This window comes from Hypanus sabinus, chromosome 31, assembly GCF_030144855.1.
Source record: "Hypanus sabinus isolate sHypSab1 chromosome 31, sHypSab1.hap1, whole genome shotgun sequence".
NCBI classification, from domain to species: Eukaryota; Metazoa; Chordata; class Chondrichthyes; order Myliobatiformes; family Dasyatidae; genus Hypanus; species Hypanus sabinus.
Window position 1 is genome coordinate 39,736,826 of NC_082736.1, and position 14,305 is coordinate 39,751,130.

General features: G+C 44.2%; 1 protein-coding gene across 1 annotated transcript; it reads right to left on the bottom strand.

The window, feature by feature from the left end:
* Positions 1-5,752: 5,752 nt before the first annotated feature.
* Positions 5,753-13,948, bottom strand: LOC132384110 (gastrula zinc finger protein XlCGF26.1-like). Its single transcript, XM_059955456.1, has 2 exons — positions 13,686-13,948; positions 5,753-12,631 (listed from the first exon to the last, which is right to left on the bottom strand). Exon 2 carries the CDS (start codon positions 11,899-11,901, stop codon positions 10,189-10,191), a length of 1,713 nt encoding a protein of 570 aa, XP_059811439.1. The 5' UTR covers positions 11,902-12,631; positions 13,686-13,948; the 3' UTR covers positions 5,753-10,188.
* Between the last annotated feature and the right edge of the window lie 357 nt (positions 13,949-14,305).

Below are 14,305 nucleotides of genomic sequence, written 5' to 3' on the forward strand. Positions count from 1 at the left end.
ACAGCAGGCCAGGCAGCATCTATAAGGAGAAGCACTGTCGACGTTTCGGGCCTAGATGAAGGGCCATGGACAAAGTACTGGCTGATTGGCAGGATGCAAAGTGTGGGAATAAAGTGAGCCTTTTATGGTTTGCTGCCAGTGATGTTCCACAGCAGTCTGTGTTGGGACCTCTTCTTTTTATGTTATATGTCAATTATTTGGATGCTGGCATTGATGGTCAATATGAAGACAGGTGGAGGGATAGTTAGTTTTAAAGAAGCGGGGAGGCTACAGATGGATTTACAGATTAGTAGAATGGGCAAAGAAGTAGCAGCTAGAATTAATTGTTGAGAAGTGTATGGTCACACACTTTGGTAGAAATAAAAGGGTAGACTATTTGCTAAATCAAGAGAAAATTCAAAAATCTGAAGTCCAAAGGCACTCGCAGGCCTCATGAGAATTCCTTCAAGGTTAATTTGCAGGCTGAGTTGGTGGTGAGGTGGTAGTATGATATTCACAAGAATGAGGGGTGATCTCATTGAAGCCTATTGAATGGTAAAAGACCTCAATAGAGTAGATGTGGAGAGGATGTTTCCTCTGGTGGGGGAGTCTAAGAGAAGAGGGCACAGCCTCAAAATAGAGGGACATTCTTTTAGAACAGAGATAAGGAGGGATTTCTTTAGCTGGAGAGTGGCGAATCTGTGGAATTCATTGCCACAGGCAGCTGTGGAGGCCAAGTCATTTGATTACATTTAAGTAATAGATTTTCAACTATTCAGAGCATGATGGGATACAGGGAGAAAGCAGGAGATTGCAACTGAGAGGGAGAATGGATCAGCCATGATTAAATGGCAGAGCAGACTCGATGGGCCAAATATTGGATGTTCCTATATTAGATGGTTTGATGGTCTTTTGCCCCTATACCCAAGTCAGACAACAAATTTGTACATCAGAACCACTCCAGGCCTCCACCAGTTTCCTATAGACATGTATCCTATGGTCTATTTCACTCTGGCTTTCCTTTGTATTTCATCTTTTCTCTACTTATTGCTTTTTTTTGGTTGGCATATGCTTGTTTGTAAAGCTACAGATTCCCACTAATTTTTGCTATATTGTACACCTTCACTGTTGTTTTTATGCTGTCTTTGACATCCTTTGTCAGCCACGATTGCCTCATCCTCCCTTTAGAATACTTCTTCACTTTTGGGATGTATCTATCCTGTGCCTTCTACATTGACCCCAGAAACTCGAGCAATTGCTGGTGTGGTGTCATCCTGCTACTGTCCCAATCCAATCAACTTTGACCAGTTCCTCTCTCCTGCCTCTGTCATTCCTTTTTTTCCACTGTAATACTGATACATTGGAGATGGTACAGAAAATGTTCACCAGGATGTTGGCTGGATTAGAAGCATGAACTACTGTGCAAGGAGTGGTCAGACAAACTTTGGTTGTTTTCTCTGGAGTGGAGGAGGCTGAGGGGAGATTGAGAGGTAAATATAGAGTAGACAGCACATATCTTTATCCCCAGGGTCAAAATATCTAATACCACATATCATGCATTTAGAGATGAGGAACCTGCGGAATTCATTGGCACAGCTGGCTCAGAGGCCAAGCCATTGAATATTTAAAACAAAGTTTGATCTGTGCTAGATTAGGAGGGGTATCAAAGGTTATGGGGAGAAAGCAGATGTATGGGGTCGAAAGGGAAAAGTCACTGGAATGGGTACACAAAGAGGAAACTTTAGAGGGAGAGGGTCAAATTGGACCATAAAACCACAAGACGTAAGAGCAGAATTAGGCCATTCACCCCATCAAGTTCACTCTGCCATTTCATCATGGCTGATCCCAGATCCCATTTAACCCCATACATTTGCGTTTTCACTATATCCCTTGACGCCCCGGCCAATCTATCAACCTCCGCAGTCTGTGGAACAGCATTCCACAGATTCACCACTCTATGGCTAAACAAGTTCCTCCATATTTCTGTTCTAAAAGGTGTGCGCTCAATTTTGAAACTGTACCCTCTAGCTCTGGATACCCCCTTCAGAGAAAACATCCTCTCCACATCTATCTTATCTAGTCATTTCAACATTGGGTAGGTTTCATTGACATCCCCACACATTCTTCTAAATGCCAGTGAGTACATTCCCAAAGCTGGAAAACACTCCTCATATGGTAACCCCTTCATTCCCTAAATTATCCTTGTGAACCTCCCTCTGGATTCTCTCCAATGACAATGCATCCTTTCTGAGATAAGCGGCCCAAAACTGTTGACAATATGCCAAGTGCAGTCTGACTAGTGTCTTATAATGCTTCAGCATTATCCCCTTTTTATATTCTGTTCCCCTTGAAATAAATGCCAACATTTGCCTTTGACTCAACCTGTAAATTAACCTTCTCTGAGTCTTACAAGAAGATTCCTGACCCTTTGTACCTCAGATGTTTAAAGTTTCTTCCCATTTAGGTAATATTCTGCACTATTGTTCCTTTTACCAAAATGCATTATCATACATTTCCCAACAATGTATTTCATCTTCCACATTTTTGTCCATACTTCCAATTTGTCTAAGTCCGGCTGCAATCGCATTGCTTCTTCAGCACCACCTACCCCTCCACCTATCTTCGTACCATTTGCAAACTTTGTGACAAAGCCATCAATTACATTATCTAAATCATTAACATACAATTATGTGAGAAGTAGCAGTACTTATACTGACAACTGAGGAACACTACTAATCACCGCAGCCGATCAGAAAAAGCCCCCTTTATTCCCACTTGCTGCCTCCTGCCTGTTAACCATTCCTCAATCCATGCCAGAATGTTTCCTGTAATGCCATAGGATTTTATCTTGTTAAGCAGCCTCATGTAAGGCACCTTAGCAAATACCTTCTGAAAATCTAAGCAAGTGGCATCCACTGCCACTCCTTTGTCCACCTTCCTTGTTACTTCCTCAAAGATTTGTCAGGCAAGATTTCCGTTCATAGAAACCATGCTGACTTACTAGTCTCCAATTACCCTGAATCCTCATCCTTAATAATAGATTCCAACACTGTCCCAAGCACTGAGGTAATGCAAACCAGCCTATAATTTTCTCTCTTTTGTCTTCCTTCCTTCTTTAAGAGCAGAGTGACATTTGCTATTTTCCAGTCCCCCAGAACCATGCCAAAATCAAGTGCTTCCTGAAAGATCATGACAAATGCATCCTTTATCTCTTCAGCAAATCTTTTCAGGACTTTGGGATGGGGACCATCTAGTCCTGGTGACTTAACCACCTTAAGACCTTTGAGTTTGCTAAGAACTTTTTCTTTGTATTAACAATGGCATTTGCTCCTGCTCCCTGAAACTTGGACCTTTAGCGTACAGCTAATGTATTCCACAGTAAAGACTGAAGCAAAGTACTTATTCAGTTCATCTACCATTTCTTTGTACCTCATTACTGCCTAACCGGCATCATTTTCCAGTTGTCCAATATTAACTCTCATCTCCCTTTTAGTATCCTGCTTTATATTTACTAGTTTACCCTCATATTTTGTTTTTTCCCCTTCTTATAGCTTTTTTAGTTGCCTTTTGTTGGATTTTAAGTTTCCCAATCACCCAACTTCCCAGTCACTTTTGCTACATTTTGCTACTTTTGCCTTTTCTTGGCTTTTATGCACCTAACTTCCTTCGTCAGCCACAGTTGCCCAGCCTTGCCATTTGAGAACAACTCCTTCTATGGGACTTATCTATCCTGCACCTTGTGAGCGATTCCCAGAAACTACAGCCATCTCTGCTCTGCTGTCATCCCCACCTGTATTCCCACCCCCACTTCCACCCAACGGGACAAGCTCCCCTCTCATACTGCTACAATTCCGTTTATTCCACTGCAAACCTGATACACGTGTGTTATGCTTCTCACTCTCAAATTGTATAATATAATCACTGCCTAAGGGTTCCTTTACGTTAAGCTCCCGAATATGATCTGGTTTATTACGCAACACCTATTCTAAGATAGTTTTTCCCCTAGTAGGCTCAAGCACAAGCCACTCTAAAAAGCCATCTTCTAGGCATTCAACAAATTCCCTATCTTGCGATCCGACACCAACCTGATTTTCCCAATCCCTTTGCATATTGAAGCTCTGCATTACTCTTGTTAATTGCCCATTCTAGCAATGTTTGTTAAGTTGATGGAGATCCTGAGAAACAGGATTTATGAACATTTGGAGAGGTATTATATGATTAGGAATAGTCAGCATGGCTTTGTCAAGGGCAGGTCGTGCCTTACAAGCCAGACTGAATTTTCTGAGGATGTGACTAAACACATTGATGAAAGAAGAGCAGTAGATGAAGTGTATATGGATTTCAGCAAGGCATTTGACAAGATACCCCATTAAAGGCATATTGAGAAAGTAAGGAGACATGGGATCCAAGGGGATATTGCTTTGTGGATCCAGAACTGGCTTGCCCACAGAAGGCAAAGAGGGGTTGTAGACAGGTCATATTCTGCATGGAGGTCGGTCACCAGTGGTGTGCCTCAGGGATCTGTTCTGGGATCCCTAATCTTTGTAATTTTTATAAATGACCTGGATGAAGAAGTGGAAGGATGGGTTAGTACATTTGCTGATGACACGAAGGTTGGGGGTGTTGTGGATAATGTGCAAGGCTGTCAGAGCCTTGACATTGATAGGATGCAAAAGTGGGCTGAGAATTGGCAGATGGAGTTCAACCCAGATTAGTGTGAAGTGGTTCATTTTGGTAGGTCAAATATGATGGCAGAATATCGCATTAATGGTAAGACTCTTGGCAGTGTGGAGGATCAGAGGGATCTTGCCATCCAAGTCCATAGGGCACTCAAAGCTGCTGCGTAGGTTGACTCTACAGTTAAGAAAGCATTGCCTTCAGCAATCATGGGATTAAGTTTAGGAGCCAAGAGGTAATGTTGCAGCTATATTGGACCCCAGTTAGACCCCACTTCAAGTACTATGCTCAGTTCTGGTCACCTCACGAGAGGAAGGATATGGAAACAATAGAAGGGGTGCAGAGGACATGTACAAGGATGTAGCCTGGATTGGGGAGCATGCCTTATGAAAACAGGTTGAGTGAATCGCGGCCTTTTTTCCTTGGAGCGACAGAAGATGAGGTGACTTGATAGAGGTGTATAAGATGATGAGAGGCATTGATTGTGTGGATACTCAGAGGTTTTTTCCCAGGGCTGAAATGGCGAGCACAAGAGGGCAATTAAGGTTCTTGGAAGTAGGTACAGAGGAGATGTCAGGGGTAAGTTTTTTTTTAAAACGCAGAGAGTGGTAAGTGCATGGAATGGGCTGCCGGCAACGGTGGTGGAGACGGATACATAAGGTATCTTAAGAGACTCCTGGACAGATACATGGAGCTCAGAAAAATAAGAGGGCTATGGGTAGCCCTAGGTAATTTCTAAGGTAAGGATGTGTTCAGCACTGCTTTGTAGGCCGAAGAGCCTGTATTGTGCTGGAGGTTTTCTATGTTTCCCTTTGCAATCTCAACTCCATCTTCGCTATTATTTGGAGGCCTATAGATGATTGCCATGACTGCCTTCCTGCATGTCCTTTTGATACAAACTATGTCCATTGAAATTAAACTCCTAACTCTGACCTTCTTACAACCCAACTGATGCCCATGTCAGATAGGACAAAATCAAGAGAGGGCAATTGGCTGGCACAGAGTAGTAGGGCTGAACACCAGTTTCATTTTGCACACCTGGATGGAACTTCATTGAGTACATCATTACATGTTTTATAAACAATACATTACAAAGTTCAAGCTCAAATTTAATTTATTATCAAAGTATGTTAACCATATACTATCTAACAATTTATTGTTTGCATGCACAGCAAATCAATGCTCAGAGTCAATTCCAGAGGGGGTGGGGGTAGAGGGGGACTCTGAGACCTTAGTGGGAGGAGAGTGGGAAATGAAATGGGAATTGGGTGGATGGGAAGGAGGAGGAAGCCCTATCTCCATCCTCCTCCTCTTGCCCATCTTCCAGACGCCCTTTCATTTCCCACTCCCCAACTCAATCTCCCTCTCCCACCACCTCCATCCATCCCCACAGCTGCATGTGTTTTTGTGTGTGAGAGTGAGAGATACATGCATGCCCCCTCCACCATCAATGCCCCCTCCCCAATGCACTTGCACTCCTGCACACACAGCCACCCTCGAAGACTCAATTGATCCAAAACTCTTCTGCCCTTCCTCCAACACCAAATCCTTAGCCACGTATTAAAACTGGATAATTTTCCCAGCTCTAACCTCACTAGCATGTGACACAGGTAGCAATCCTGAGATCACAACCCTAGAACCCTAGCCCTTCAATTTTGCAGAACCTCAGCACTCTTCCTACCTATGTCCTTGGTACCTAAATGGATCATGACCTCTGGTTGTTCACCCTCCCTGTTAAGAATGCTGAGGACTCAATCTGAGGTGCCCAGACCCTGGCATCTAGAAGGCAACATATCATCAAGGAATCTTGTTCTCACCCACAGAACATCCTTTCTGTTCCCCTAACTAATGAATCACCTGTCACCACAGCTCGCATAAGATCACAAGACCATAAGATATTGGAGCAAAATTAGGACAGCTGGCCCCTTGAGTCTGCTGCGCCAATTCAATTATGGCTGACCGTTGATTCCCCTCCTCAACCCCACTCCTGAGTCTTCTCCCTTTGTTGCCGTGTCCAAAATTGAACCTATCAAACTCTGTCTTAAATACACACAATAACCTGGTCTCCACAGCTGCCTGTGGTAACAAAATCTACAAATTCACAACCCTCTGGCTAAAGAAATTTCTCAGCATCTCTGTTTTGACACCCCTCTATCCTAAGACTATGCAATCTTGACCTAGATTCACCCTCCATGGGAAACATCCTTTCCACATCTACTCTGTCTAGGCCTTTCATTCAATAGGTTACAATGAGATCCACCATTCATCCTTCTAAATCCAGTGAGTACAAACCAAGAACCATCAAATATTCCTTGTATGATAACCCTTCCATTCCTGGAATCATCCTTGTGAACCTTCTCTTAACCCTCACCACTGCCAGCACATCTTTTCTGAGATGAAGAGCCCAAAACTGTTCACAATACTCAAAGTGAGGCCTCACCAGTGCCTTAAAGAGCCTCAGCATCACATCATTGCTCTTGCATTCTGGATCTCTCAAAATGAATGCTAAGATTGCATTTACCTTCCTCACCATCAACTCCACCTGCAAGTTCATCTTCAGGGTGTTCTGCACAGGGACGCATGAGGGTTAGGGTTAGTCTAAGACCTTTTGCATCTTAGATTTTTAGATTTTCTGAACCTTTAGAAAATAGTCTGTACTTTTACTTCTACTACCAAAATGAATTTTCCAACATTGTATTTCATTTGCCACTTCCTTGTCAATTCTCCAAATTTGTCTAAGTTCTTCTGCAGCCTACCTGTTTCCTCAACATTACCTGCCCCTCCACCAATCTTCATATCATCTGCAAACTTGGAAACAATGCCATCTATTTCACATTCTCAATCACTGACATACAGCATAAAATGCAGCAGTCTCAACATCGACCCCTGTGAACCACCACTAGTCACTGGCAGCAAATAAGAAAAGGATCCCTTTATCTACCCTACTTGTAATCTCCTTAAAGAATTCCAACAGACTTTTCAGGCAAGATTTTTCCTGAAGGAAACCATGCTAACTTCGTCCTATTTTGTCCAATGTCACCACGTACTCCATAACCGCACCCTTAACAATTGACTCCAACATCTTTCCAACTACCGAGGTCAGGCTAACTGGTCTATTGGTTCCTTTCTGCTGCCTTCCTCCTTTCTTAAAAAACTGGAGTGACATTTGCAATTTTCCTTTTCTTTGGCACCATGCAAGACCCCAATAATTTTTGAAAGATTATTAATAATGCTTCCACAACCTCTAATGCTACCTCTTTCAGAACCCTAGGGTGCAGTTCATCTGGTCTGGGTGAGTTATGTACCCTTAGGTCTTTCAGCTTTTGAGCACCTTCTCTTATTTCATAGTAACTGCATTCACTTCTCTTTCCTCACACCCTTCAACATCTGGTGCACTGCTAGTGTCTTCCACAGTGAAGACTGATGCAAAATACTCACTTAGTTCATCTGTCATCTCCTTGTCCCCCATTATTATTTCTCTGGCATCATTTTCTAGCAGACCTATATCCACTCACTTCTCTTTTTTATTTTTTACATATTTGAAAAAGCTTTAACTATCCACTTAGATATTGTTTGCATGCTTGATTTCATATTTCATCTTTTCCCTTTCTGTAGGTTTTTAAAAGCTTCCCAATCCTGTCTTCCCACTAATTTTTGCTTTGTTGTATGCCCTCACTTTTGCTTTTACATTAGCCACGTCTTCCCTTGTTAGCCACGGTTGCACTATTTTGCCATTTGAGTATCTCTTTCTTTTTTGGAATACATCTAGTGTGCACCTTCCTCATTTTTCCCAGAAACTCACGCCATTGCTGCTCTGCTGTCATCCCTACCAGCATCTCCTTCCAATTTACTTTGGCCAACTCCTCTCTCACACCACTGTAATTTCCTTCAGTTCACAGAAATACTGCTAAATCAGACTTTACTTTCTCCCTATCAAATTTCAAGTTGAACTCAATTATATTGTGATCAACGTCTCCCAAGGGTTCCTTTACCTTAAACTTCCTGATAACCTCCAGTTTATTACACAACACCCAATCCAGTATAACTGATCCCCTAGTAGGCTCAATGACAAACTGCTCTAAAAAGTCATTTCGCTGACATTCAACAAATTCACTATCTTGTGATCCACATCCAGCTACTGTTGGGAGACCTACATATAACTGCCATCCAGGTCCTTTTACCCTTGCAGCTTCTTAACTCAATCACCAAGATTCAATGTCATAACCTTCTACTAATTTGTTGCCATTCTTTACCAGCAGAGCCATGCCACCCCCTCTACCTTCCTATCCCTCCAATACAATGTGTAACCTTAGATATTCAGCTCCTAACTACAACCATTCTTCAGCCACGATTCAATGATGGCCACAAGATCAACAAGATCATCCACCCTATTTCTTACTCTCCCTGCATTGAGATATAACACTGAGTACTGTATTGGCTACCCTTTTTGATTCTGCATCCCTAATGCACTGATACTCACCCTGCTGGCTGTTTTGTTCTATCACCTGCATGCCCTTCCTGACATTTTGACTGCGTGCTACCTTTTTTTTTACTATTCATCCTATCCTGAATCTCTAGAGTCCGGTTCCCACCCCGCCAAATTAGTTTAAACCCTCTCCAGCAGCACTAACAAACCTGTCCACAATAATATTGGTCCCCCTTGGGTTCAAGTGCAACCCATCAGTTTTGTACAGGTTATACTTACCTCAGAAGAGAACCCAATGATCCAAGAACCTGAAGCCCTACTGCCTGCATCATCTTCTCAGCCACACATTTACCTGCCAAATTATACTGCTTCTACCCTCACTGGCGTGTGGCACAAGTAGCAATCCAAAAATTTAGTTTCTTTCCCTCTCCCTCCAAAATACTGTGGATGGGATCTGAGATGTCCCTGACCCTGGCATCTTTTCGCTCCTTTATGAGTCACAGAGCCAGACAAAGTACCAGAGATCTGACTGCTGTGACTTTCCTCTGCTAAATCATCCCTCATTCCCAACAATATCCTTTTGTTGAGTGGGATGGCCACAGGAGTACTTTAATCTCTTTCCCATTGCTGTCTGTCACTCAGTTTCCTGTGTCCTTTATACCTCTCTATAAGTCCTATCTATCAGACCCTCAGCCTCCCGGTTGATCTAGAGTTCATCCAGTTCCAGCTCCAACCCCACAATGCAAACTGGTGGAAGCTGCAGCTGGATGCACTTTTCGCAACTGTAGTCGTCAGGGATACCGGAGAACTCCCTGTCTTCCCAAATCCCGCAAGAGGATCATTCCACTATCCTGCCTGACATCTCTACTGCTGTAAACAAGCAAATATAAAGGGGCAAAAAATTCTACAGCTTTCTTTGCCTTCTCTAAGAGCTAAAGCCTCAAAATCCCCACCAACACAGGTCACTACAATGCTGGCTGCCCTGCTTGCCCCTGCCTTGTTCTTGCTAATCAATCCAGAATGCTGATCGACCGCTGCTCTAAGCTTCAAAAAAAAAAACCGCCGCAGGTCACTGCCTTTAATAAAAATCAGTGAACCTGAGTGAATTACATCCTCTCAAGCTTCTGATCACTCTGATCACCTCTGGTCAAAGCTTGGTAATGCAACACAAGGTTGGATGATTGAGTGAATTCCTTCTCACATTCAAAGCAGGTAAACGACCTCATCCCAGTGTGAACTTGGTACAGTGATACAAGGGTAGATGACTGACTGAATCTGTTCCCACATTCAGAGCAGGTGAATAGCCTCTCCCCAGTATGAACCCGGTAGTGTGACACAAGAGTAGATGACTGAGCAAATCCCTTCCCACATTCAGAGCAGGTGAATGGCCTCTCCCCAGTGTGAATCCTCCGGTGTCTCTGTAACGTGGATGAGTGTGTGAATGCCTTCCCACAGTCGGAGCACGTGAATGGTTTCTCCCCAGTGTGGACTCGCTGATGTACTTTCAAGTCAGATGACCGAGTGAATCCCTTCTCACAGTCCAAGCAGGTGAATGGCCTCTCTCCAGTGTGAACTCGCTGATGTTCATTTAGCTGAGATGACCGAGTGAATTCTTTCCCACAGTCTGTGCAGGTGAATGGTTTCTCCCCAGTGTGAATTCGCTGATGTTCCTTCAGTTGACTTGACCAAGTGAAACCCTTCCCACAGTCTGAGCAGATGAATGGCTTCTCCCCAGTATGTACTCGCTGATGGTCATTCAGCTGAGCTGACCGAGTAAATTCCTTCCCACAGTCTGAGCAGGTGAATGGTTTCTTCCCAGTGTGAACTTGCTGATGTTCCTTCAGTTGAGATGACCGAGTGAAACCCTTCCCACAGTCTGAGCAGATGAACGGCCTCTCTCCGGTGTGAACTCGCTGGTGTCTCTGTCGTGTAGATGAGTGAGTAAATGCTTTCCCACAGTCTGAACAGGTGAATGGCCTCTCCCCAGTGTGAACTCGCTGATGTTTCAGTAATTGAGATGATTGAGTGAATCCCTTCCCACATTCAGAGCATGTGAACGGCCTCTCTCCAGTGTGAACTCGCTGATGTTCATTCAGTTGAGATGACCGATTGAATTCTTTCCCACAGTCTGCGCAGGTGAATGGTTTCTCCCCAGTGTGAACTCGCTGATGTTCCTTCAGTTGAAAAGACTGAGTGAATCCCTTTCCACATTCAAAGCAGGTGAACGGCCTCTCCCCAGTGTGAATTCGGTAGTGCTTCACAAGGGTGGATGACTGAGTGAATTCCTTCCCACATTCAGAGCAGGTGAATGGCCTTTCTCCAGTGTGAACTCGCTGGTGTCTCTGCAGTGTGGAAGAGTGTGTGAATCCCTTCCCACATTCACAGCAGGTGAATGGCCTCTCCCCAGTGTGAACTCGTTGATGTGCATTCAGTTGGGATGACTGAGTGAATCCCTTCCCACAGTCTGAACAGGTGAACGGTTTCTCCCCAGTGTGAACTCGTTGATGTACTTTCAATTCAGATGACCGAGTGAATTCCTTTCCACATTCTGAGCAGGAGAATGGTTTCTCCCCAGTGTGAACTCGCTGATGTACTTTCAAGTTAGATGACTGAGTGAATTCCTTTCCACATTCTGAGCAGGTGAACGGTTTCTCCCCAGTGTGAACTCGTTGGTGTCTCTGTAGTGTGGATGATCGAGTGAATGCCTTCCCACAGTCTGAACAGATGTATGGCCTCTCCCCAGTGTGAACTAACTGGTGTACCAATAATTGAGAAGACCAAGTATATCCCTTCCCACAGTCTGAACAGGTGAATGGCATCTTCTCAGTGAGAACAGCCTCTCTCCAGGGTGTATTCACTGATGTTCCTTCAGTTAAAATGATCAAGTGAATCCCTTCCCACAGTCTGAGCAGGTCAATGTTCTCTCCTTAATGTGAGCTGAGGTGGTGTCTCTGCAGCATTGAGGAGTGTGTGAATGCCTTCACACAGTCTAAATGAATTGACAGAATGAACTGCTTCCTGCAGACAGAAGAGGTGGAGTGTCTCACTATGGTGTGAACTTGATGTATCTTCAGGCTGGATGTCTGAGTCGATCCTGTACCATACACATAACAGGTGAATGGCCCTTCCTTATGGAGAACTCACTGGTTTGCGGGTGGGTTGAGAGTAAATCTCTTCACACACTGAGAGAAGGAGAATTATATCTCACTGTGATCAATTCTCTAGCAATTCAGAAATTCAGATGTCAGAAAATTTGAATCCCTCGCACAATCAATGCAGTTGAAGAACTGATCTCTAGTGATTAAATGCTGGTGTGTTCTCAGCTCCCTGGTTTCAGTAGATTTTACTGAGTTACAACAGAACATTTCAGACACAAAGCACGTTTCCAGCTGGGGTGAGGTACTTCTTCATCTCCAAGGATCGACAACAGATATATTGATATTACAAAGGAAATATGAGGTGACTCCTTAAATATCCACACAAAGACAGCAAAACTGAAGTGTTGTTGCATCTGAGTTTCTCATACACCAATTTTCTGCCATTTCTAACCTGTAAAAATATTTACAAAAGACATCAGTGAACGAAAGACAATATTTTAGGTGAGATTTTAGTCTGTTGGAGAGCTCTGACATCACTGTTACAAAGTTCAATTCAAGTTGGAACTCATCTTCTGAGCATGGATCAGGCATCCTGACTGACCATCAAATTCTCTGACTGTATCAGAATGGGCCATCCTGCCCATCAGTCTGTCTCTCTCCATTAATGTTATTACAAGTTCTGGTCAAGGCCCAAAGCACTACAAAAACCACTTGCTATTACATGTCTGATCCTGGAGATATTCTAATTACTCTGACCACCCCTCCCCCCAGGTGATTGGCAGTGGTGAGCTCACCAATGGCAATGCAAATGAATATGATGGGGTGGGCAGTCGTCTTTCTCATTGTAGTCTGGCACTTCGGTGATGTGAAAACTACAGGACACTTGTTACAGAGGACACAGGTGTTTGATATCAGAAACAATGGTACAAAACAAGTTCTCACGGGTTGAAAGGTCCAGAACAAGTGGAGGGAGAACAAAGGTGATTTTCTCAGGAACTAACTCTGGACAGAAGGATTTTGTTCTCTTTTTTTCATGCAGCACTAACTGTCATTTTCACCGACTGGAAGGTAGACTCTTCATCCAAGATTAATTGGGAACTATTTTTTCCGACTTCTTAATATTTGAATTTAGATAACTGGAGCTCTGCAGTATTTGGGCGATCCATCTGCTCCCGTTTCCTCCGCCTGTGTTTCCAAACGCCCCAAGAACTGGCGGGGAAAACACTGGTAGTGTCACCCATGGCTGTCTCTTTACCTAGAAACCCCACGATTTGGAAACCCATCTATCCATTACGGTCCCAGCGATGCGCATGCGCCGCCGAAATGGCGACGGCACCTTGGCTCATCAGCCGAAAGCTCCCCGGGACCCGGGTACGGATCGTGCGAAAGAACCGGCATTGTCCCGGGGTGCAAGACCACAATGTACCTACAACTCACAGTAATTTTTGTTTAGTCGCGGTTCGGACGCCGGTGCCCTGGATCCCTGCCCAGAGCCCCACTCCTACCTGTGGCCGATCGTTCGGAGCCTCTCGTCCAACGGGCGCATGCGCGATATCCGGGAACCAGCTGCGACCCGTACACATGCGCATTTGATCAAACTGGAGAAAAACTTTAGATGCCGGAAATCCAGAGTAAAACACACAAAATGCTAGAAGAACTCTGCACACCAGGCAGCATTTATGGTAAAGAGGAAACAGTCGACGTTTCGGGGCGAGATCCTTAATCAGGACTGGAAAGATAGGGTGGAATTTAGGGTAAGAAGATGGAGGGAGTGGAGAAAGAAGCATACGGTGATAGGTGAAGCTGGGAGAGGGGGGCGGGGTCAAATAAAAAGCTGAGAAGTTGATTGGTGAAAGAGTTAAAGGGCTAGAGAAGGGGGATTCTGAGTAGAGAGGACAGAAGACCATAGAAGGGGAAGGAGGAGGTGTGCCAGAGGGAGATGTTCGGCAGGTAAGGGGATAGAGAGAAATGGGAATGGGGAATAGTGAAGGAGGGGTACAGTATTACCATAAGTTCAAGAATTTGGTGCTCATGCCACCAGGGTGGAGGCTACCCAAATGGAATATGAAGTGTTCCTCTTCCAGCCTGAGTGTGAACTGACATGTCACATTGGAAATGGGAAGTA